The sequence below is a fragment of the Myxocyprinus asiaticus genome, chromosome 12 (genome assembly GCF_019703515.2).
Source record: "Myxocyprinus asiaticus isolate MX2 ecotype Aquarium Trade chromosome 12, UBuf_Myxa_2, whole genome shotgun sequence".
In the NCBI taxonomy this organism is placed as follows: Eukaryota; Metazoa; Chordata; class Actinopteri; order Cypriniformes; family Catostomidae; genus Myxocyprinus; species Myxocyprinus asiaticus.
The window spans coordinates 4,343,183-4,366,334 of record NC_059355.1 but is presented as its reverse complement, the minus strand read 5'-3'; the positions used below and the strand labels follow the sequence as shown (position 1 = coordinate 4,366,334).

The 23,152-nt window shown below is 38.2% G+C and overlaps 1 protein-coding gene across 3 annotated transcripts; it reads left to right on the top strand.

Annotated features, from left to right (window-relative positions):
• The first annotated feature begins 2,412 nt into the window (after positions 1-2,412).
• Positions 2,413-21,545, top strand: LOC127449153 (sentrin-specific protease 2-like). 3 transcript variants are annotated; one of them, XM_051712387.1, is made up of 18 exons: positions 2,555-2,694; positions 3,786-3,875; positions 4,576-4,631; positions 4,788-4,894; positions 5,008-5,086; positions 5,203-5,287; positions 8,217-8,379; positions 8,528-8,634; positions 10,503-10,582; positions 10,753-10,810; positions 10,931-11,009; positions 11,202-11,354; positions 12,844-12,975; positions 13,170-13,376; positions 13,613-13,692; positions 18,035-18,119; positions 18,292-18,387; positions 19,344-21,545. In XM_051712387.1, exons 5-18 carry the CDS (start codon positions 5,026-5,028, stop codon positions 19,407-19,409), a joined length of 1,452 nt encoding a protein of 483 aa, XP_051568347.1. In that variant the 5' UTR covers positions 2,555-2,694; positions 3,786-3,875; positions 4,576-4,631; positions 4,788-4,894; positions 5,008-5,025; the 3' UTR covers positions 19,410-21,545. The 3 variants fall into 3 exon arrangements, with proteins under 3 accessions (XP_051568345.1, XP_051568346.1, XP_051568347.1); XM_051712385.1 differs by lacking the exon at positions 3,786-3,875 and having other exon boundaries at positions 2,413-2,694; XM_051712386.1 differs by lacking the exons at positions 3,786-3,875; positions 18,035-18,119; positions 18,292-18,387; positions 19,344-21,545 and adding an exon at positions 15,732-15,945 and having other exon boundaries at positions 2,413-2,694.
• Positions 21,546-23,152: the final 1,607 nt, after the last annotated feature.

Below are 23,152 nucleotides of genomic sequence, written 5' to 3'. Positions count from 1 at the left end.
AACAGATTAATAATCAAGTCTTTTTTTTACTATGAATGTTACTTTCACCAGCCCTTCTAAGCACTCTTCTCTCCTAAGAGTTCTTCAACTTTTGTTTTGGTGATTCAAGTCTCTGTGCATACTGCCACCTACTGGGCAGGGAGGAGAATTATAGTAAAAAAGAACTTAAATATAGACCTTTTTCACACTGGCTAGTTCCGGTTAGCTCCATTGAGGGTAGTTGTGCAATGAAACTTCCAGTTTTATCCTTCATCAACATAGCAACAACAAGGAGGAATTAATGTTGCTTTTGATGTACAATTTATTTGAAATGTTTTTTCTAAACAACCTTACTTCAGTTTCTAATGATTTTCCTGGGAAGAAGAAACAAAGAATATGGTTTTATGATATTGATGAAGTTCAGAGTTTTTATTTTATTAAACAAATGCAAAAATACAACACAAACAATGGTACATGCACCTTCTCAAATAACATAAGGTCATGCCAGTGCCATACACAACAAAATGTACATTTGTTTATTAAGAAATGTATTTGTAAATTCATTAAGATTGTGCATTATAAACAATGATAGCCTGACATTCGCATTGGTCTCGTGACCTTACTATTCATATAATCTCCATGTATGTTTTCAGACCAACTTTAAATTGATTAAATAAAATAATCTTTTCACCTCAGAGTTTGATTATTCAGGAACCACTGTTTTAAATGTCTTAAACTTTGAGTTAAAACCTCTCGATTTGAGTGGAATGATTGGGTAAATGTTCACCGGTGACTAATGGATACGACAAAATATATTTGGGAGTCCTCATCTGATTTGTTATGCAATATCAATAAATACATATGTAAAAAAAAAAAAAAAAACAAGCAGGGAGGCCTGGGTAGCTCAGCGAGTATTGACGCTGACTACCACCCCTGGAGACGCGAGTTCGAATCTAGGGCCTGCTGAGTGACTCCAGTCAGGTCTCCTAAGCAACCAAATTGGTCCGGTTGCTAGGGAGGGTAGAGTCACATGGGGTAACCTCCTTGTGGTCGCTATAATGTGTGGTTCTCGCTCTCGGTGGGGCACGTGGTGAGTTGTGCGTGGATGCCGCAGAGAATAGTGTGGGCCTCCACACGCGCTGCGCTCAACATCCCACGTGATGAGATACGCAGATTGACGGTCTCAGACGCGGAGGCAACTGAGATTCATCCACCGCCACCTGGATTGAGGCGAGTCACTACGCTACCACGAGGACTAAGAGCGCATTGGGAATTGGGTATTCCAAATTGGGGAGAAAAGGGTGAAAAAAAACAAGCATGGAAATGTTACATTTGTGATGCTTGGTTTTTAGTAATAAAATACAGTACTTCTAGTTACCTCTCTCTTTAGTGCATGTTGAATGCTCTTAACAAACAAACCAGCAACTGCATTAGATTTCAAATACAAATGGGAAATGTAAATAATGCAAATGCGTCATCAATTAAAACACCATGTTAAAAGTAAAATATGCTTTAAAAGTGTTCTTTTTAGATTTAAATTCGCTATTTTTATTCCTCTGAGAATAATGTGATCATTGTGCCGCTCCTCATTTTCCCCCATGGACGGTATCAATTTACCTCAAAATCACATCGCGATTTTCCACATCAGATACTTTTGTACATTGAAACTGAAGATGACACATAGTAAAGTGCTGTGTCAAGCTAATTAATATGTTTAATACATTGAAGTTTATTGTCAAGTTCAGTCAAGGAGGTTCGTGACAGAATGCGGGTGGAAGTTCCGATACTCAACTATCAGAGTCGGATGTGACAACACAGGGATGTGTGAAAAATGCCTATTTATCCGTTTCTCACCCACACCTGTCATATCACTTCTGCAAATACTGATTTAACCACTGGAGTTTTATGGGTTACGTTTATGCTGCCTTTATGTGCTTTTTGGAGCTTCAAAGTTCTTGCCACCATTCACTTGCATTGTAGTAGGGATTAGCAGAGCTGGGATATTTTTCTAAAAATATTCGGTTTGTCTTCAGCAGAAAAAGGAAACTCATACACATCTGTGATGAGTAAATGATGAGTAAATGATGAGAGGATTTTCATTTTTTGGATGAACTATTCCTTTAAAATACTGAGCACGCCGTCTGTGCTGCAAAAGACAGAAAAGGTAGGCTATAACGTTTCAGGCTAGTGAGTCACTTTATTAAAATATTACAAAAACAAAAATAGCCAAAATGTTTGAAACAAAATCAAGTTCATTCAACTGTGTTTCCGTTTAAAAAAACAAACATTGCTTCTTGTTGTGTGCAATTTTCTCAACACTAGCACACCAAGCGCTTTCTCACTGACTGTTCGCTGACCTGTAGCGCCCCTGCTGGTTGTGTAATGGAATGTCAGCAGTGAAGAGTGGGCGGGGCTTGATCAGTGACGCGGTAAACGCACGGAAACGGAAGGCTGTTGAAACACAAGCTGGTCATTATTTTGATTACAAACTCTCAGTATAGACCTGGCACTAACAAACGAAGGAGAGTCTTATTCATCGTGGTGGTTTGTAATGTATGGATGGATAGTTGACGGATTATCGTCGCTCTTCGTGCCCTTTTCTGGTGGGAAATCCGCAGCCTGGCCTAGTGAGCGCGGTAACGGTGAAGCACGAGCCGCGGGCACAGACACGGAGCGGCAGGACAACAGCAGGCCCGCCAAACGCAACTATCAAAGGTAAAGTATGAAATAGTCCTTTATTCACCAAATCACTCTTAATTTCGTTATTACTCCAAACACACACTGCATTGTTTTGCTTTGGCTTGTTTCAGTTTGTTGATAAGTCATTGTTTGTTATTAATTGACTCTAGTATAAGCAATTAATCAAATTTGATGCAATTAGCTACACAATGACAATCTTTGAACGGTATATAGAATCATGAACAGCATACAGTCACGAAATGAACACATACAGTCGAGTATAAACAAATAGTTATGATTCGCCGTTAATTGGACAGTATAGTTCAGTTCTAACGTCTTAATCCCTATACATTACAATTTGCCAGTTGGCCAATATTGTCTTTAATAATTTGCTTTAAGAAGCCCATGTTGTATTTTCTTGCAAACTAACATCCGTCACTAGCAGAGGCGTTTTAAAATGGTCTAAAAATCCTTAAAACAAGATACATTTACTTGAGAAGAAACACGTAAGATATTTAGACGTGCTTTTTTCGCCCCAATTTGGAATTCCCAATGCGCTCTAAGTCCTCGTGGTGGTGTAGTGACTCGCCTCAATCTGGGTGGCGGAGGACGAATCTCAGTTGCCTCCGCGTACGAGACCGTCAATCCGCACATCTTATCACGTGACTTGTTGAGCGCATTACAGCCGAGACATAGTGCGTGTGGAGACTTCACGCTATTCCCCATGGCATATACACAACTCCCCTTGTGCCCCACCGAGAGTGAACCACATTATAGCGATCACGAGGAGGTTACCCCACGTGACTCTACCCTCCCTAGCAACCGGGACAATTTGGTTGCTTAGGAGACCTGGCTGGAGTCACTCAGCACGCCCTGGATTCGAACTCGCGACTCCAGGGGTGGTAGTCAGCGTCAATATTCGTTGAGCTACCCAGGCCCCCTGAATGCATCTTTTAAAGGATTTTTAGATATTTTAAAATATTTGTATTTTTTATATTGTATTCAATATTCTCAGATAACAATTTTTCTTCTGCAGTATAGCTGCTAAAGAAAATGTGTGTTGTTTTAAAGAAGTTTTAGATATTTATATTGGAAAACAAGCCAACATTTTTTTTATTTTGTTGCAGTGTATAATGGGGCAAAGACTACCCTCTCTCATCTTTCTGTTCACTTCAATCCATCTTTAACTCACAAAAAAAAAACTCTCATTAATAAAGGTGCGTATTGCCAATTTTTTTCACGATAAGAAATGCACAGTGACACACACATTATGCTTCAATAAGTCGCGAGTCATCACGTTATAATCTAGCTGCATTAAACTCGAGGAACGAGCGTTCTGTGACAGAGTGTGCATCAGCCGGGTGCAGTTTCAATCTCTTCCCCCTTAGATCGGGAAATTCACGCAACTCATAGAAGAGGCACTGACCGCACAGAGAAATGGCAGTTTCAGAGTTTGTAGTTATTTACATGATCTGCTTCCGTATTATTTGAACTTTAATAAAGCTATAACGCATTAAATATAACTGCATTAAAGATGTAACTTCCTTTATCTTCCTTCCTTCCTTGACACGCAAGTTTTGCTTCAGCGGAGCGGCAGCTCCAGCTCCACTTATTCCACAACGAGAGTGCTTCTGTATTTACTTATTTTGTATTTTTGCATTATAATTCCCTCATATTTTGCGATCTACATCACCTGAAGCTGTTTGGAAAGTTTAGAGTGCATCTGGACTGTGAGCTGTGGAATTCTTCCTCTCCTCAGTCAGGCGCGAACTGCAGTGCTGATCTCGTGTCATCATTAGAGTTTAATGTGATCATGTTACGTTAAATGAGATCAAACGACTATTCGACAACAAATTTTTGTCCATAACATGGACTAATCGTTTCAGCCCTAGTGCATAATTTTCTCTTGTATTGCAGTGTGTATTCCACTGATGGTGCAACGGAATATCCAGAGACCAAGAGAGCAAGACATGGTAAATATTTAGACTAGAGATCTACCATAAACATCTGTTCCCTCTAGCATTTACAGTGTTCACCAAGCTTGTCCAGAATCTAGCAAGGCCTTTTGGGCATTTCTCAGTCACCTGCCATCAAGACGTTTCTAAATGTAATATTGTCTCTCTCTACAGATGTGATCGTCAGAGTTGTCAAGAAAACTTTTGCAGGGATTGCTGGGCTATTCCGTTTGAGACGCCACAGAAATGCTGAACATGAAAAGCAGAAAGCCTATACACCGGTATAATTGTATTATGATCACCAATAGTAGTCGTTCAATTCCTCATTGTTTACAAAATCCTGGTTTCATACATTGTGCATGTTGTCTTCTTGTTTTGCTCACTGGTAACTCAGGTTGGCAGGGTTGCCTTTATGGGTATTGATGACATACACAGCAACAGCCTGAATACATGGCTTGAGAGCAGCAGAATGGGTAATCCCACATTGGAAATCCTTTTCCAGTTTCCGTGTGTTCGTTCTGTAGATTGAACACATGCACAGAGTCCATATCACTAATCCAGTTTTCTGTGTAATGGTTTCTTCCCTCAGATAAACAGATAGAAATTGGTGTTAAGAGTAAAGAGAGAACAGCACCCAATGTCCACCACAACCCCCATGCTTTGAGGAAACCTGAGTAAGTGTTATTTAGTGAATTTAGTTATTTTAGTGTTGTTATTGAGTCTTCTCAAAGAGTGTTTATAATCTGATTATGAAATAAATATGCACAATTATTGTACTTCAGATCATATACAGTTTATTTTGATGTCAGAACCCTTTTTTTTAACATTTAAATTATTATATTTCATTGCCTTATAGCATAACTACAAACAAGTTGTAATGATTTTGAATTTTAAACACAGGATATCACTCTGTCTACATGTTCCTTTTATTTTTGATATAACTGTTGTTATTAAAAGTTTTTATTGATTCTGTATAACATAATAAAAGAAACCCCATATATATAAAAATAACAGAATATTTGGAATCGCATTATATTATTTACAACCTTTCCTCCCGAACATTAACCACCCCACCACCCAACACAAACAGATACCCCAGTGGTCAAATACAATTGACAAAGACAAACAAACAATAAAACAGAAGAAAATATTTAGAAATCCATTTAAAAAAAAGTGTATGTTCAAAAACAAAAAGGCTACAACATACACATTTAAAACAACATGTCTCCCTCCACTGCCCCTCCCCGAGAGCCCTCCAAAAAGGCCAAATAGCTGCCCCACCTCCTGATGAACATATCCATGTTGCCTAGCCTTCTATATGACAACTCTTCCCAAGCTGCCACCCTGCTCATCTCCTCGTACCACTCACGAAACAAGGGGGCTCTAGCTGACTTCCATCCTCTAAGGATGACCTGTCTGCCCACCATAACACCGGACATGATCCAGTTCTTCTTGTACTTATCTCCTACATCAATGACCACCCCGTCACCCAAAATACAGAGCCTGGGGCAAAAGGAGATCCGAGTACCCAATACGTTGGCCATAAAATTCTGGACCCTCAACCAGAACTCCTGTATCTTACGACACCCCCAAAAAACATGGGTGGTGTCTCCATCTTCTAAATGGCATTGCCAGCAGGTGGGTGTGTCCTTAAGACCAAGCCTATACAATTTAGAAGGGGTCCAATAAAATCTATGTAGAATCTTAAATTGCATAAGGCGCACCCTTGCATCTCTAGATGCAGACTTGATGTTTTTTAGAATCCTAGCCCACACTCCCTCCTTCAAAAACAAATTTAAATCTTCCTCCCATAATCTTTTAAGAGAATTTAAAGCTCCGTCCCCCAGACTCTGAATTAGCAGGAAGTAATACACTGATGCTTCATGACCTTTTCCAAAAGCAGTAATCACCACTCCCAGAGTATCTGCCACACTAGGGGGGTGCGTGCCACTCCCAAAAACAGTGCAGAGTAGGTGGCGCATCTGTAAATACTTATAAAATTGAGATCTAGGAATCCCAAAATTTTGAACCAAATTTTCAAAAGGTCTCAATACTCCACTCTCATACAGGTCACCGAGTGTATTAACCCCCTCACAATCCAATCTGACCAACAGAAAGGGGACTTATTAATGCATAGTTTAGGGTTCTGCCATATGCTCGAGGCAACATTTAAATAAATATCAGAATTAAACACTCTGGACACTTTTGTCCATATCGAGTGTAAATGCAAAATAACGGGGTGTGACTTCTCCGATTAATTTGATCGAAAGGCTATGCAGAGGCGAGATAGGGGCAAGAGCTTCCTTTTCAGTACAAAACCATGGAGGGGCTCTCTCAGGTGGAAGCGACCAATGAGCCAAATGTCTGTGACCGAACGCATAATAATAAAACAAAATCTTGGGTAGGCCTAGCCCACCTTTGTCAATCGGCCTATGTAACTTATTGAAATTTAACCTGGCACGCTTACCATTCCAAATGAAGGACTTCACTATGCTATCAAATTGCTTGAAATAAGAAAGAGGGACATCTACAGAGAGAGATTGTAACAGGTAGTTGAATTTTGGAATACAATTCATTTGAATAACATTAACCTTCTCAATCATAGATAAATGTAATGAAGCCCACCTGCCCACATCGCTCTAACATTTTTATTAAGGGATCAAAGTGAACTCTGACTAAATCAGACAGATTTGCTGGGAATAAAATTCCGAAATACTTAATGCCCTGTTTGGGCCACTGGAAGGCGCCCGGCTGGAAGATCGTTACTGGACAGTGCGCTGTCAGAGCCAAAGCTTCGGATTTAGACCAATTGACTCTGTATCCTGAGAACTTGGAAAAGGAATTAATAATTCTGTGGAGGCAAGGCATAGATCTAGTGGGGTCGGAGATGAATAATAAATTATCATCTGCATCAAGCAGAAGTTTATGCGCCACACCTCCTGCCATCACCCCTGGAAAATCATCTTCCTTTCTTATCACGGCTGCTAATGGTTCCAGGGCAAGACAGAACAATAAAGGGGAAAGAGGGCAACCCTGCCGAGTGCCCCTATTCAGAGTCAAATAATCTGAAATTAATCCATTTGTTTGTACCGCTGCTACAGGGTGTCTATAAAGTAACTTAATCCAACCAATAAATGTACTCCCGAACCCATACATTTCCAAAATCTTAAAGATAATCCCATTCTACCATATCAAATGCCTTTTCATCGTCAAGTGAGATGGCAGCGACTGGAGACTGATCATTTGCTACTGACCACATGATATTGATGAGACACCTGATGTTATCAGAAGAGCTACAGCCCCGAATAAACCCCACCTGATCTATATCTATAAGAGATGTCATAACCTTACTTAATCGGTTAGCCAAAATTTGACAGTTTTTACATCTAGTTGGATCAGGGAGATTGGATGGTAACTTTTGCATTCACTTGGATCTTTGTCCTTTTTAAGTATCAGACTGATCCGGGCTTGTGTCATGGTTGGTGGAAGCTTTCCATTCTTTAATGATTCTGTATAAACTTCTAACAAAAGTGGAGACTGTTGATGCTCTTTGATTTGCTTTGGCATTTCTCATTCACTAACAATCTTTGTCTCCTTGAGCAGTGGAGTAATGATGTACAAGGGAAGCCAGGATAGAGCCAAAGATCCGCCCCAGCGCAGATCCCTAATGTTGGTACCATCTTGCACTGCCCAAGGGCTGAGAGCAAGGCCGGCTGAGATGGAAACCCCGAGCAGTACACACAAACCTTGCCTGACTGTGGAGGAGGTAAGAAATCTGCATTTTAACTGACTATCTTTGTCATTGTATTTTCTGATTTTGTTTAGTGATATCACTTGTTCGCTAAGTCTAAACCAAGATGCCTGTGAGATTGATAACCTGATGATCTCTTTCTGTGTGTTGGCGTTTGGCGCAGGCACTGCGAGAGAGTGATCGTGAGCACTACAGGAAGCTGGTAAAGATGGCATCAGAGAAATACTCCAAGAGTAAACCGCTGCCATTTGGACGGACGAAGCCTCTGATGTAAACACGCATGTCTTTCGACTGCCCATATGTTTATGAATGTGAAAACCTTATTCATTCATTTCCATCAACACACCACATTTCTGTCACAGATATAATTCTAAAAGAGGACATTAACAATATCAGGGTTTGCACAAAGTCCTTAGTGCTTGAATTTAGCTTTTAGAAATTTAAGGACTGGAATACCTGGTAAATCGGCATGTTTTGTTGAAAAGTGCCTAAAAGTTCTTGAAATTAACACATTTACTATACATTTCTATACATTTACCATGCCTGAGAAACGCATTAATTTTCCACACATCGTTTTTTTTTTTTTCCCCCACAATATCTCCCACTCACAGTGTACATATTTGAACTGCACAAGATTGAAAGGGGCCGTCTGATCGACATGAACAGCGACCAGTCACAGCTCATTTTGTTTTATGTGACGTGGTGGGGTGGGTAAAAAACAAAAGTCTGTGCTTTGCCAAATGTCAATGTGTATACACATCTCAAATATGCAACCAGATTTTGCATTGGGTGATTGAGTTGAATAGTAGCGAAAAACTTTCATTATGTGTTGCGTCGCATGAACGTGTACTCTGAAGGAGATTTACCTCATGGATTGACTGCATGGATGTCACCGTCGCTTAAGTTTGAGGCGTTATATTTCATAGTTAAATTTACACTGCGTTTAATGAGGTCAACTGTGACTTTGGTTAAACTCTACCACAGACTGTTTTCACAAGATTCTCCCTTTTAACGCATATGCCTCTACAAACGAGTGTAACGTGACCATGCATCATTTAATGTATGTCCCTCAAAGACGAGACCCAAGCAATCAATTTTCATTGGACAATGTCTTTCTTAATATGCTTTCTGTTCTCTACAGTCAGTTGTTCATCAAAAAGAAGCAACATTAAATCTAGTCAGACATAACGTGAATGCAACAGAGACTGTGCAACTCTTCGTTAATGTGCATTGTGCAACAAAAGTCAGACGCTCGCTCTGAAGTGCAGTTTTTTATTTTTTTTTTATTTTTTAAGACTACCATTTTAGCGCTTGTCAAACAAATGGTGACAGCTCTTCATTAATAAAATCTGCAAATTCATGACGTTGTGTTAATTGAATGTATATTGTCTTTTTTTTTAAACTAAAATGTATTTATAATAATGACAAACAAATTATATATATATATATATATATATATATATATATATATATATATATATATAATATACACACAGTACTGTGCAAATGTTTTAGGCACTTGTGAAAACTGTTGCATAGTGAGGATGTCTTCAAAAATAATGCCATAAATAGTTTTCATATATCAATTAACATCATCCAAAGTCTAGTAAACATAAAACAAGCAAAATCAATATTTGGTGTTACCATCTTTGCCTTCAAAACAGCCCCAATTCTCCTAGTTACACCTGCACACAGTTTTTCTTGGTTGTTGGCAGATAAGATGTTCCAAGCTTCTTGGAGAATTTGCCACATTTCTTCCATCTCCATGTAATCCCAGACTGACTCAATGTTCAGTGGGAGGCTCTGTTGGAGTCATGCCATCTGTTGCAGGGTTCCCTGTTCATCTATTCTAATCTTTTTTTATTTGCAAAAGGAATGTTTGGGAGTCTAAAATGTATATTTCCTACTGACACACTAAAGCTGAAGATATAAATAACCATCTTAAGATAAATGTTTTTATGAAACTTCTTATGTACATAACACTTTTGCACAGTACTGTATATTAAATGAAAGCTCAGAGTTTTTACTTCTGTGAAGTCCTTCAATATGAAACATTGGTGCTGGAAAAATGACTTAAATCCTTGATTTTCATTCAGTGATGCCTGTATGAACCCTGCAATATTTTCTCAATTCTTTAGCACTACTTTCCCCCTCGATGGACACAAGGCCACCTCCCTTAGTCGCACTACTGAAATGGGCAGACCTGCTTCAGTGAGAGGTGAGCACAACTATGATCTGTTGTGCACAGTATGCACCACTATGTGATTTTGCTTCATGTAGTTTTCCCATCTGTCCCTAAAGTAGTTCTGTCCTTTTGATGAAAATCTCATAATGCTTTTTCAAGTCCAATTAAATAAAATGTTTCTATATTTTCCTGTTTGACTTCAGCCATCTCCAGCATGTCTTTGTGGAGGGATCCAATATCACTGATGCAGACTAAAGAGAGGTAACGCTTTACTATGTCATCTTAATTTTCTTTTCTTTTTTTCCACTACTTAGTTTAAAACAGCCTACCTGCATTTAATGGCTTTTAATTGTTTTATTTGTGTTTCTTGCTCTACTACAGAATGATGGATGTTAACAGGAGCACACCAGGAAGTGATGTAAAGGAAAAAGGACTGGATGGTCAAACGGCAAGACAAATCGTAAGTAAAAAGTCATAGCGAACAACTTGTTTGTTACGCAAGGGTTGGTGGTGGCCACGCATTAAAACTATAAAAAAATACTGGGTTCAGAAGGTTTTAAAAACAATATCTGATGGTGGACATGGTTCGATATTGTATGTAGTTTTGAAATAACTTACAGAACACTTTCTCTCATATGAATCCTCTCTCCAGCCTGTAGATGTGGATCTGTCGGCGGAGGTTGAGGCCAGGTTGAATCTTAGGGAGAAAGACACAGCAGCCGGGCATCAGCCCTTGTTACCGTCCAGACCTGAACTGATTACAGACACAGTGAGGCGCAGTGAGGAGTTTCCCAGACTGACCAAGGTTAGTTTCTACAATAAAAATCCAGGCCTTTGTAACTTGTGTTGTTGTGCGTCACTCTATCTAGCAATCTAGAATCATAAAATTGTTTAAACAAGGATGTGTAAGTTTAGTTTGTTTCCAACCTTAGTGCTTGAGCCCCTTGCGTCGTGGTTGTTTTTGAATGTACGTCAATGACGATACATGCTTTTAAGCACCAGAGGGTGTAGTTCCTGCATCTAGCAGCAGGCTAATTGGGTACTGCCAATTCCTGCCCACCTGTTTATAACAGTGTTTTTTTTGTGTGTCCCTGTTTCCACCTGGTATTATGATTTATCTTAGATGATCTGATCACAAGTGGCCATATGAGACACTGCCATGCACATGTGGTCGCTCAAATGCATCTCCTGTGACCACTTGTGTTCAGATTTTGAGGGGAGGGTCTCTGGTTTCATGACTGCATACATGGCTCACTGTATCAGTGTTACTGCATGATGATGCTTTGCGAAAAAAAAAAAAAAAAAAGTATCGTATTTTCTACATAGGCCTATATTTAAAATGTCATCTAAAATCAAACTTGCATTTGAACAGAAGTTATTTGGTGGAGCACTTGTATAAACTTTGCTTCAGATGTTCTTGCTTCTCACTTGCATGTTGATGTCAGGTACATCGAAGAAGTGAAGTCTTGTGCATGCTTATCCGCTTTTTTCAAATTTTCCAATCAAATATTTTTTTTTACTTTTAAAGCCGCACGTACAGTAAATGGCAAAGTGTAAACCTTTTGATTTAGTGTATTGGTTAATTGACAGTTAATCGCTGCTGTCTGGAACGCATGTGGTCCCGTGGATTTTTGACCACCTCCATATGTGGTTTCAGTGATCCTATCACAAAATGAGTTTTAAAATGGATCACCTGAAGCACATCTTAATACCAGGTGTAAATGGGGTCATTAAGAGACAAACTGCATCTGAATTCCCTTACTTTCAAAGGATGAACTGCATTTGATGAAGAAATTATTTCTCCACCATTAAGTATGTTCTTTAGCTATGCACGTGTGTACATTACATTCCTATCCAGGAATGTGGCCATTGTCCTTTGCTACCTGATTGTCGGTTCTCTGATGTTTTTAATTCAACATTTTGAATCTAACTGCTCCTTTGTTAATTATGGCCATGTGGGATTGTAAGGTGTTTAGTGGTTGCACACTTCAGAATCTCTCCAGATGCAATATGTCATCGTGGTATTGTTTGTGTCCTGTTTCATGAGAAATGAGGATTTGGACAGCCTACTAATTTGACATACTGCTTTGTGCATACTTTATATTAGGGAAGTATTCATATTTGCACGTAATATAGTTATTCAACACAGCACCTATGAGATCTGCAAGCATTCATTCCCTAAACCTAATTTAGCAGGTCTTGTCGTGTGTATATTACTACTTAATTTTAACTGTTACATTTGGCTTTTTTCCCTTTGGTGTGAGTCACAATGTTGTCTGTGTATAATGTAACAGGAGATGCAGCAGGAAGTGAGTGCTGCTCTTGCCCAGAGTGATCCAAACCTGGTTCTGTGCAGTGCTTTCAAACTGCGCATCACACAGAGGGATCTGGCAACCCTGCAAGAAGGCAGCTGGCTCAATGATGAGGTACTATCTGAAAGTGTCATATCAAAAGAGCTTTTTATTGTCAGATGGTTTGTCTGATCTGACATGAATCATGGTAGTTTCCTTGACACTGTTGAAATGTAAAAACATGGAACTGATGATTTGAATGATCTTCAGAAACTTTACCTTTCATGGAACACTTGTCAGGCAATGATGTATGAAAATTTCTTTCTCAGGTGATCAACTTCTACATGAATCTTGTGATGTCACGCAGTGAGCAGGAAGTAGGGGGCAGGAAGGTCTACTCTTTCAGCACCTTCCTCTTTCCCAAGCTGCATAGTGGTGGACATACTGCAGTACGGCGATGGACTAAGGCTGTAGACCTCTTCCAGTATGACATCATCCTGGTTCCCCTTCACCTGGGTGTTCACTGGTCCCTTGCTGTGAGTAATAAACTTCAGTGTTAAGATTTCAAACTAACTATTTTGACTCAAATTAAAATTGTTTTCTTTTCATGGAGCACAAGCTTTCACTGTTTGGTGCTCAGTGAAGAGTGTGGTTACTCGCATGGGAATATTTGGTTGTGCAAACCTCTCATATTCATGTTATAAATGTATTTAATTTGTGTGTGCCTCATGAGGTCTGGATTGTGTAATGTTTCCCTTTCCTTCCGCTGTAGGTTGTTGACTTTAAATCAAAGTCTGTACGGTCATATGATTCCATGGGCCAAAGGCATGATGACATCTGCAACATGATTCTGTAAGTGATAATTAGGACTTTGCAGATACAGTCTTATATCGATACATCGCAATTGTTTTTCTCACAATATTATATAGATATTTTTGAATGTGCATTCAATCCATTTATAAGAAGCAGAATGTCTAATGTCCAAAGTCTGAAACCGACATTTCCCAGTGCGGTCAGCGCTGCTTCTGCAAGCCCAGTGTACTTGACAAAAGTGATGCTAACCAAACAAGACTTATCGAAACTGATCACGCATATTCACACTCTCTCACGACATGCTAAGTCTGGAGTGTTTTAATGCAGATTTGTTATGCAGTCCAATTAGGGTTAATCTCATCAATTAAATGGCTGATGAAAATTAATGTTTAAACTTAAATGTTTTTAAGTCTTTTTTTTTTTTTTTTTTTTTTGTCAGTGATAACGAAGACGAGACGAAAAAGACGCATTATGATAATTTAATTACGTTTTCATTAAAACATACTGTTGATTCAAAATATTACTGAAAAAATTAATACAGCAAGATATTAATGCACAATATTTTTAGAGAAGAAAAATCAGTAATGAATTCATTTAAAAAAAAAAATCCAGACTTTTATATATTTGAAACATGTAACACAACCAAGAAATTAAAGGTTTATAGATTTTTCCATACATTTTAATATTTGGTTAAAGTTCAGAACTGTGAAAATTAACATTGGATCCAGTTAGGACATTGTGACATGATACATGGTTATATGCACACAATAATGATCATTGATAATCTTTTTTTTCTTTTATAGTTTTCAACTTTATAAATTTTTCATATGAACTGAACATCAACTAAAATGAGTACTTGCTGTAACTGTGCTGTTTGCACTGGTTAATTTAACTGAATGAAAACAATCATTGAGCCCATTTACATGCACACCAATATGCTGATAACTCCCAAAGATCAGCTTATTTTAAAGGGGTCATGACATGAGGAATACAATTTTCCTTGATCTTTTGATATATGAGGTCATTGAACTACAAAAATATACTGTAAGTTTCAGAACTGAAAACTTCCTCAATAGAAAAAGAGCATTTATATTTAAACCAAGCTACAGAAACTGGAATTTGTGGAACTTGTGCATCTGAAACACATCAATGCCTATTTTCGTCATTGCACCCTTGGCCCCGCCCGCTAGTGCTCAGTCACATAGGTGAAGAGGAGGTATGCTGCCTTCATTTGTTATCAGAATTTTCCTACTTTTCACTTCTGAAGTGGTAATTACGAGTATGTCGTGTTCACGTGCTCTGTTGTTGGAAAGAACAGGAAACATGGACGACGCCAGGTTCATTCATTCATATTTCTTGAGGACCTTTTATTTTGACACCATAATACATATCGCTCATACACAACGGAATTTTAGTCAAATACAAGCTATTTTCATGGTGTAAAAATGTACAACATGCATAGAGTGGTTGCTGATATACATAAATGAATATGACCAAAACGGAAAGAGCAAACAATTTGCTGTATTTAGAAAAATTAACAACCTGTCATTCACTACAGAAACTGTAGGAGAGCCTCTGCCATGTTGAAAGTTTAGGACTCCAATCTCGGCAACTCCGGTATCATCTAGAATTCCGAGTTTCCCACTTGAACTTCCGACTTCGCTGGGTCATTCGTGTGCTCAGAACGCGTAATTGTGATTTGTCCGAGTCCAATTGAAGGGCACAATAGGGCCTGTTAAGGGAGATTCATCTATAGCAGGGGGCGGCAACCTATGGGACGGGTAATCACTGGCACGCAAGAGATGGAGTAGACCATTTTATTTATATAAATTCCGCACCTGCATTCCAATCTGCATCTTGATATAATCCTTCCTCATAATTACGCAGCATGATTTCATCAGCTGAATGGGAGGCTAAACACTATTTAAATGTGACGAGACTTGTGATGCGCATGCAAGCCATTCGCGCATCACGAGCCGGCAGTGCTTCACGCGAGTAAACGCGCCCTCTTTGCTTCGGTCAGGCTGTGTGGATGACAGCCTACATTCCGTGTTTCATTTGTTTCTTTTTGCTTTCAGAACAACACGTGATGTAACGACTATTAATCCTTGAGATTTCCAACCCAGCATACAGGTACACCGTCCTTAAATCAGTCACACTCAAAATTACATTAAATGATTAAAAGAGAAAACATAAACCCACCTCATGTGTTTCAAAAATCTGAGTCTATTCAAAATATAAATTAAACCTGGAAATAAAGTTTTAGGATTTTGCAGGTGCAATTCATCGAAAATGGCTAAATAGTTGATCGGCATGTGATGCGAGAATGGCTCGCGCGTGCAGCGCGAGTCTCGTCGTGCTTTAATAGTGTTTAGTCTCCCATTCAGCTGATGAAAACATGCTTCGTGAACATGAGGAAGGATTACATCAAGATGTAGATTGGAAAGCAGGTGCGAAAAACTTCGTATAAATAAAATAGCCTGCTCCTCTCTCGCTGTTGCTTGCGTGCTAGTGATTACCCCTCTGTGATTTTTGTATTTTTTTTTTTTTTTTTTTTACATAATATAACAAATATTTAAGATTCTACACAATTTTGTGATCAGTAATTAAATAAGCAAATTTTTGACATTAACTGTGCTAACTCATTTTGTACAAAAGGACAGGTTTTCTTTCATTAAAGCACTTTCACAAGATGCTTTGTGAAAATTCACGTGCAGGGTCATGATTATCATAATCATCGGGATTTGCACAAATTTTTCACTCAAACTGTTATGCTGATAATATCATTTGTAATGAAAAATAAACAATTAAAATCAGAAAAATGGACCCAAACTTAGAAAAATCACATACATGCGCATGTTTTTTTGGGGGGGGAGGGGGCATCAGCACACAGCCATTGACCAGAAAAATAAAATAAAATAAGGCACACCATGTCAAAAAGGTTGCCGACCCCTGATCTATACCAAAAGAGACTTTCACGGGACACCTTCATGACCTATCTGGATTTAAATGTTTTTCTACATAAACATGCACTTGACGAAGAGCTTTGACCGTTATCATGCATCTTGCGCCACTTTTAAAAGACGCGATGTCAAGTTAGAACAGCTGCGCCGTTTTGAAGGTGTCCTGAACTGTTTTTGCAACCATCTGTGCTATTTTTATTTGTTAGTCTTTTGTAAACATGCACTAGATGGAGGTCTTTGATCGTTTTGATGTGTTTCTGGCGTTGTGCGCCACGTTTTAAGAGTGGTAAAAGCGCAACTTTTAAAAACGCGTCTCATTCTGCTGCCAGAGACTGGGATATACACATGCTGTTCTGTGTGTAAATAAACACAGAAGATGTGAAGAACAGTGTCTCTGCTTTGGCCTGTTGAAGCAACCAACATCACCATGGATTGTATTACATTTGCGTATTCGGAACATTTCAGCGTGGATTGTGGTTTCGGCTCAGGTCAAAGTGGATTGCTTGTGAACCAGTCAACACATGATTCAAGCTTTGCAAAGGAACTGTTATTGAATGAGCATTATTAAAGATGGGGCAGTTAAAAACTTTATTGGACCTGATGCAAAAGCGCAAGTAAACAGTTTCATTCACAAATATTTCAAATGTCATGACTGTTTTATTGTTAAGGTGCCGCTGTGCTTGAGTGAACAGTTTAATGTATTCAGATGCATTGTATTGGATGTAAGTTATGTGTAAATCCTGAAATTTAATTTTATAATGTTGTGGAGCTTGTTGTTCAATTTCTTCCGATTGAGTTTCAAATATGGCTGTATTGGAGGGGCTGCACGATGTTAGCCAATCAGAACAGTGGGCGTTTGCATTGAAGTCTTAAAGGGGCCAGAGAGCTTAAAACCAAGCATTTCAGATAGAGGGCCAGAGACAGGGTGGAAAACTATAATATATTAATAAATTATGATTATTTTGGTGCAAAAAAAAAAAAAAACTTTACCAACATAAGTGGTCCTCAGGGAAGATAATATAATTTTATATATATATATATGAGTATGTCATGACCTCTTTAAAAAAATCCAACAAAGCAAGAGAACCGTGTTTACATGAGATTTGAAATTGCGTTATTTTCTGCTTTTGACATCAAATCCTGAAGTCAGTAAGATCGCTGGTAAAGGTGTTTACCTGCAACACAAAGTCAATCTGTTTATTCCTAAGCTGTTTATGACCTCACACCGATAAAGGAACGCCGTTTAATGCATTTACATAACCACACATGTTGTTGGCTTATTAAGCATAGTTGTAGTAAGAATATGCATGTATTCCTGCTCATTGTATTATGATGTGAAAGCATGTGGTTGTTTTGTTTCTTCCCAGAGGGGACTACACCTTTATCTCATTAACCTGATAGCCATTTCTGTCCAATAGGCTTTATCTGAAAGAGGAGTTCAAGGTGAAGAAGGGCAAAGATTTGGACATCTTGAAGTGGACAGTGAGCAGTCTACGGCCTACCGTAAGCAGTTGTCAAATGTAATGTCTTATAATGTCTTAAGATACAACTTGTAGTTTACAAACATAACATTTTGTAAACGAATCTTGAGACCTGACATAAGACATCTACTGTTAAAGTTCATTTATAATAGATATTTACTGTAGCAAATCAATAGACAGCTGTTTGTTTGTAGGAGATCCCTCAGCAGAAGAACGGAAGTGACTGTGGTGTGTTCGTATGCAAATATGCTGATTATATCACCCGAGGATGCAACCTTACATTCAGACAGGTGCTGATTATCTCACACAAACACGTTTAAGGTGCTGTGAGTGATTTAGGGACATGTGCCTTGTCAGAGTCTTTTAGTTAATCCGATAACTTTGAGGCACTTTCTGCCTGTCATTCATTTTGCTTTCACAGGGCTATTAATGAATGGGAAGCAGAGAGCTGTGCTGCCATCGAATGTGACTATTTTTTACACTAGCTTTCAAAGTATACTCCATTTGACTGTGCACGCGTACACAGGTGGGCGACGCATGTGCAGTATACAACTACTATGTGATATTGGACCATTCCTCTTCAGGAGTTTAGACCCATAATGATGTCTTTATAGTCTTTTGAGACTTGAGTTATACAAATGCAGATATTTCCTGACCTCCTCACACACATTCTTGATGTCCACATCCACTGTTGTTGTTTCTACACTGGACAAAAATATAAATGCAACATGTAAAGTGTTGGTCCCATGTTTCATGAGCTGAAATAAAAGATCCCAGAAATTTTCCATACGCATTGATTAGATTAGATTAGGGCCTAATGAATTTTTCAATTGACTGATTTCCTTTAATGAACTGTAACTCAGTAAAATCTTTGAAATTGTTGCATTTATATTTTTGTTCAGTATACTTTTGACTCATGTTGCTCACCGACATTTACGTCCTCTTCTTGCACTGCTCTTTGAAAGCGGCAGCCCAACTGTAAAAGTTGCCACCTTGAGGACCCACCAATTAGTGCAAACAATTCCAGGCACATGCGCAGACTATGCGTACAGGATATGCATGGTGAAATCAGGCTGCGGTCATATGTTGCTCACATACCCTGCTGATGATGAAATTTGTCACTCACCCTGTACACATATGACAGCGTATGCACCTTTAACACAGCTTTAGAATTGTATTTTCATCTTGGGTGCTTTATGCACAATCATCTTTCTCTCTCTCTCTCTCTCTCTCTCTCCCTTTGTAGAATCATATGCCGTTTTTCAGGAAAGCTATGATCTGGGAAATTCTCAATCAAAAGCTGCTGCAATAGCAATGTTGGGAATGACTTACTGACTGAATCCGATTGACCAAAGCACAGGACCACCTACATGACATGCGTGTACCTCCTGTTCTTTTTGTAGAGGCGTTTTGCCTTAGTTTAGCCTCTGGCAAAATTCCATCCAATTGTTTTCACAGGACAGTGGATTGCTGGTTCCAGGGAAGGTTTGTGTGCACAAAAACTGGCCCCTCTGCTGTACAAATCCAAACACTAATAGCGCAAATATGGAGCAAGAAGCAGAACACCGGACTGGGGTGTGAATGGATGTCAGCAGGTGGGAGCCTCATTAGCAGTTTACGTGAGGCTGGCACTGTTGTCATTCCAAGAATGTAGTCAAATCACCCCCTACTTAGTTATACTTTAAACAGGTCCCAGTTCACAGAAGTTGCAATATAAAATTGCAAGATAGAATTTGTTTTCAGTATACATTGCTGTCAGTGATTCTTAATGTGGGGAGATCTTTAGCATTAACCAGTCTATTTTTACATCATATTTGAATCAGCAAGGAATAAGTTTGTGTTCTAAGAAATATAATGGTGTCAGCTTAAAGGGACAGTTCACCCCAAAATGAAAATTTATTTATTTATTGATTTACCTCACACCCGAGATGTTTGACTTTCTTCTGCAGAACACAAAGATTCCGCTCTGTTGGTCCATTCAATGCAAGTGAATGGTGGCCAGAATTTTGAAGCTCCAAAAAGCACATCAGTCAGCATTAAAGTAATCTATATGACTTCAGTGGTTAAATCCTTATCTTCAGAAGCAGTATGATAGGTGTGGGTGAGGTCCTTTTTTATTATCAATCTGCAATTTCATATTATTCTTTTGTGTTTGGCAATTCACTTTCTTTGTGCATATAGCCACCTAATGTGCAGAGGAGAATTTATAGTAAAAAAATGACTTAAATATTGATCTGTTTCTCACCCACACCTATCATATTGCTTCAGAAGACATGGATTAAACCACTTGTGTCCTGTGGATTACTTTTACGCTGCCTTTATGTCCTTTTTTGAGCTTCAAAGTTCTGGCTACCATTCATTTGCATTGAATAGACCAACAGAGCTGAACTATTCTTCTAAAAATGTTTAGAAGTGAGGTCAGACGGGTACATCATAAATACAGCAGGTTATAGGAAACATATAGATGATAGGTGTCATTCTTTCTGTATTCCACTCTGGATGTCAGGGGTGTCCTCTTATCAGCTCCTTAACTATGAAGACAAGTCTGATGTTGCCCTAAATGGGCGTTTGTGTTCAGCAGAAGAAAGAAAGTGATACACATCTTGGATGGCAAGAGGGTGAGTAAAAGATGAGAATTTTCATTTTTGGGTGAACTATCCCTTTAAGACTAGGATGTTTTAAAACCAATGTTACCCATTAGTCTCTCAGATCCATCTTAAATGATGGCAAGGTTTATTGTGAGTGGTGCTGATGTACTTGCACTGAAAACAGCAGTATTCAGTTAATTGTTTTGTTTTTTTTTGTCGAAATACAACTGGCCTCAAGTGCCTTGGTCAAAGCAAATGTTGTATTTTAAAGCTGTAAAAGAACAATTGTCATGAAATAATATTATGACTTAAAACCTTATTACTGAGGCAACTAACATGCTTGTATTATAGTTGTCTGTGTAGGGAATCAACAGGACTTACGGCAAGTAAAATCACAGTTGGATGACAGGGATGGAAATGCTTTTGTTTCTTATAGGTACTAAATACTATAATCCCATAGGGCTGTATTAGACATTCTTTTGATTGAACTGGAAACGGGGAACAGTATTGTGCCAAAAGGACTATTTTAGTGGTTAATTTCTGCAGTTCTGTTCCTCTGTCATATAGTAATACAGGATCAAAAAGTGCTGTAATTCTAACTTGAAGTGAAGAGAAGAAAAAAAGGTATATATTTATTTGTTTCTATGTGTTTTTTCAGATTTTGTTTCAGTTTGAATGCATATCCTCATGTGGATTTATTAGTGAGAGTGAAGAATGTGTTTGATTACTAGTGGATGAGCAGAACGTGTTCTGATGTAAGCTTTAATATAGAAAATGAAAAGGCCCTCTGCATATGCACGGTTTGTGTCAATGCAGAATGTTGGTCATTATTTTTGTAAGTAATAAAGATGAGAAAAGGAGGCGTGTCTCTTTTTTTTTTTGTGAAAATTAAAACCATTAACAATTGCTGTTCAGAAAGTCAACTTACTGACATCTTCCATTTGAGGGTGCTGTTTTATCTGTTTGATTGGTAGTTGGAGTGCCTTGTCAAAACAGTCTTATTTAAAGGGCAATTTAGTTTAATATATATTGAGTTAATGCTGTCTTTCAGGCTTTATTCACATTAAAACTGACATTATGAATTTTGTCTTTAGAGAAAGTTTACACTTTCCTGGTTCAATACAATTTAACATCAGTCATTGTTAATTTTCACACAAAAATTCCGACTCATCCTTATTTATTTTTTTAAAGCAACAAGCGTGGTTACAGTAAAGCACTACAATGGATGTGAAGGGGCCAATACACTGTGTAAACAGTAAAGCCACAAGATGTAAACATTATACATGTTAACATGATTTTCGTGTAATAAAATCACTTACTACCCTTATCTGTGTAGTTCTATTCAATATTAAAACTTTGTTGTCATGAAAATAAAACCATGTAATTCATGTATTGAATATAATTTTAGGCAATGTTCGTAAGCCATTTTATCACACTAAAATCATGTTAACATGGATAATGTTTACACCTTGTCTCTATATTTTGAAACAATGTGTATTTTAGTATTTATGGACTGGCCCCATTCACTTCTATTGTAAGTGCTGTGCTGTAACCAATTTATATATATATATATATATATATATACACACACACACACAAGGGGTGATTTAAAAATAATTTTTGTGGTAATGTTATGCTACAAATGCTGTTAATTGAGCTTCATTTATATTGAACCTGGAATATTCCTTTAAGCCAGGGTCCCTACAATCACAATTAGTTTAATTAGAACCCATTCAAATAAACTTCACATAGTCATTATTCTTTTTAACTGAAAACTGATCTTATATAAAAATGATGGTACAGACAAAACAGGTCACCAAGTTGTGGAGGCAATCTATAAAGGTTTTAACTCATGCAAGCTTTGTCATTCAGTTATATACATTCACGTTTTTTAGGTATGCTTTTTCCATCCATGGGGTCAACTGGTGTCAAATTAGCACACAAATGTTACCTTGAACGATCCGGGCCTTCAGCTTTAAAGTGGAAACAGGAACAGAGTGTACTATTCACAAGAGACAACTGGCAGTGATGCGCTTCCTGCTGTCATCACGTGATCCACAGGCTAATTTATTGATAGGCCTGAATTATTCAAATGGTCAAGTGTGTTCGAGAACTTAGCAGCTGGTCTTCATGTGTGGAAAGAATATCAGTTATGGCTTTTTGCCTTAAGTATCTACTATCATCTGAGGCAAGAAACCCATTTCAAAATTCATATAAATTGACCCTATTGTTAATATTTAATGATAAGGATATGTAAACAAGAGATTTAGCACCAATAAGGTCATGTTTTGTGTCTGGGATCAGTCTCTGTCACTATGTATCACAGTATATATTTAGTATGCTGTCACAAATAATACTGTATTATGCGTATTATATGTGTGTAATTTTCCAATTATGAAAGTCAGCAATAATGTTTCTGTATACATGGTAAAAGGATTCTTTAACATATTCATATTGACATATGCTC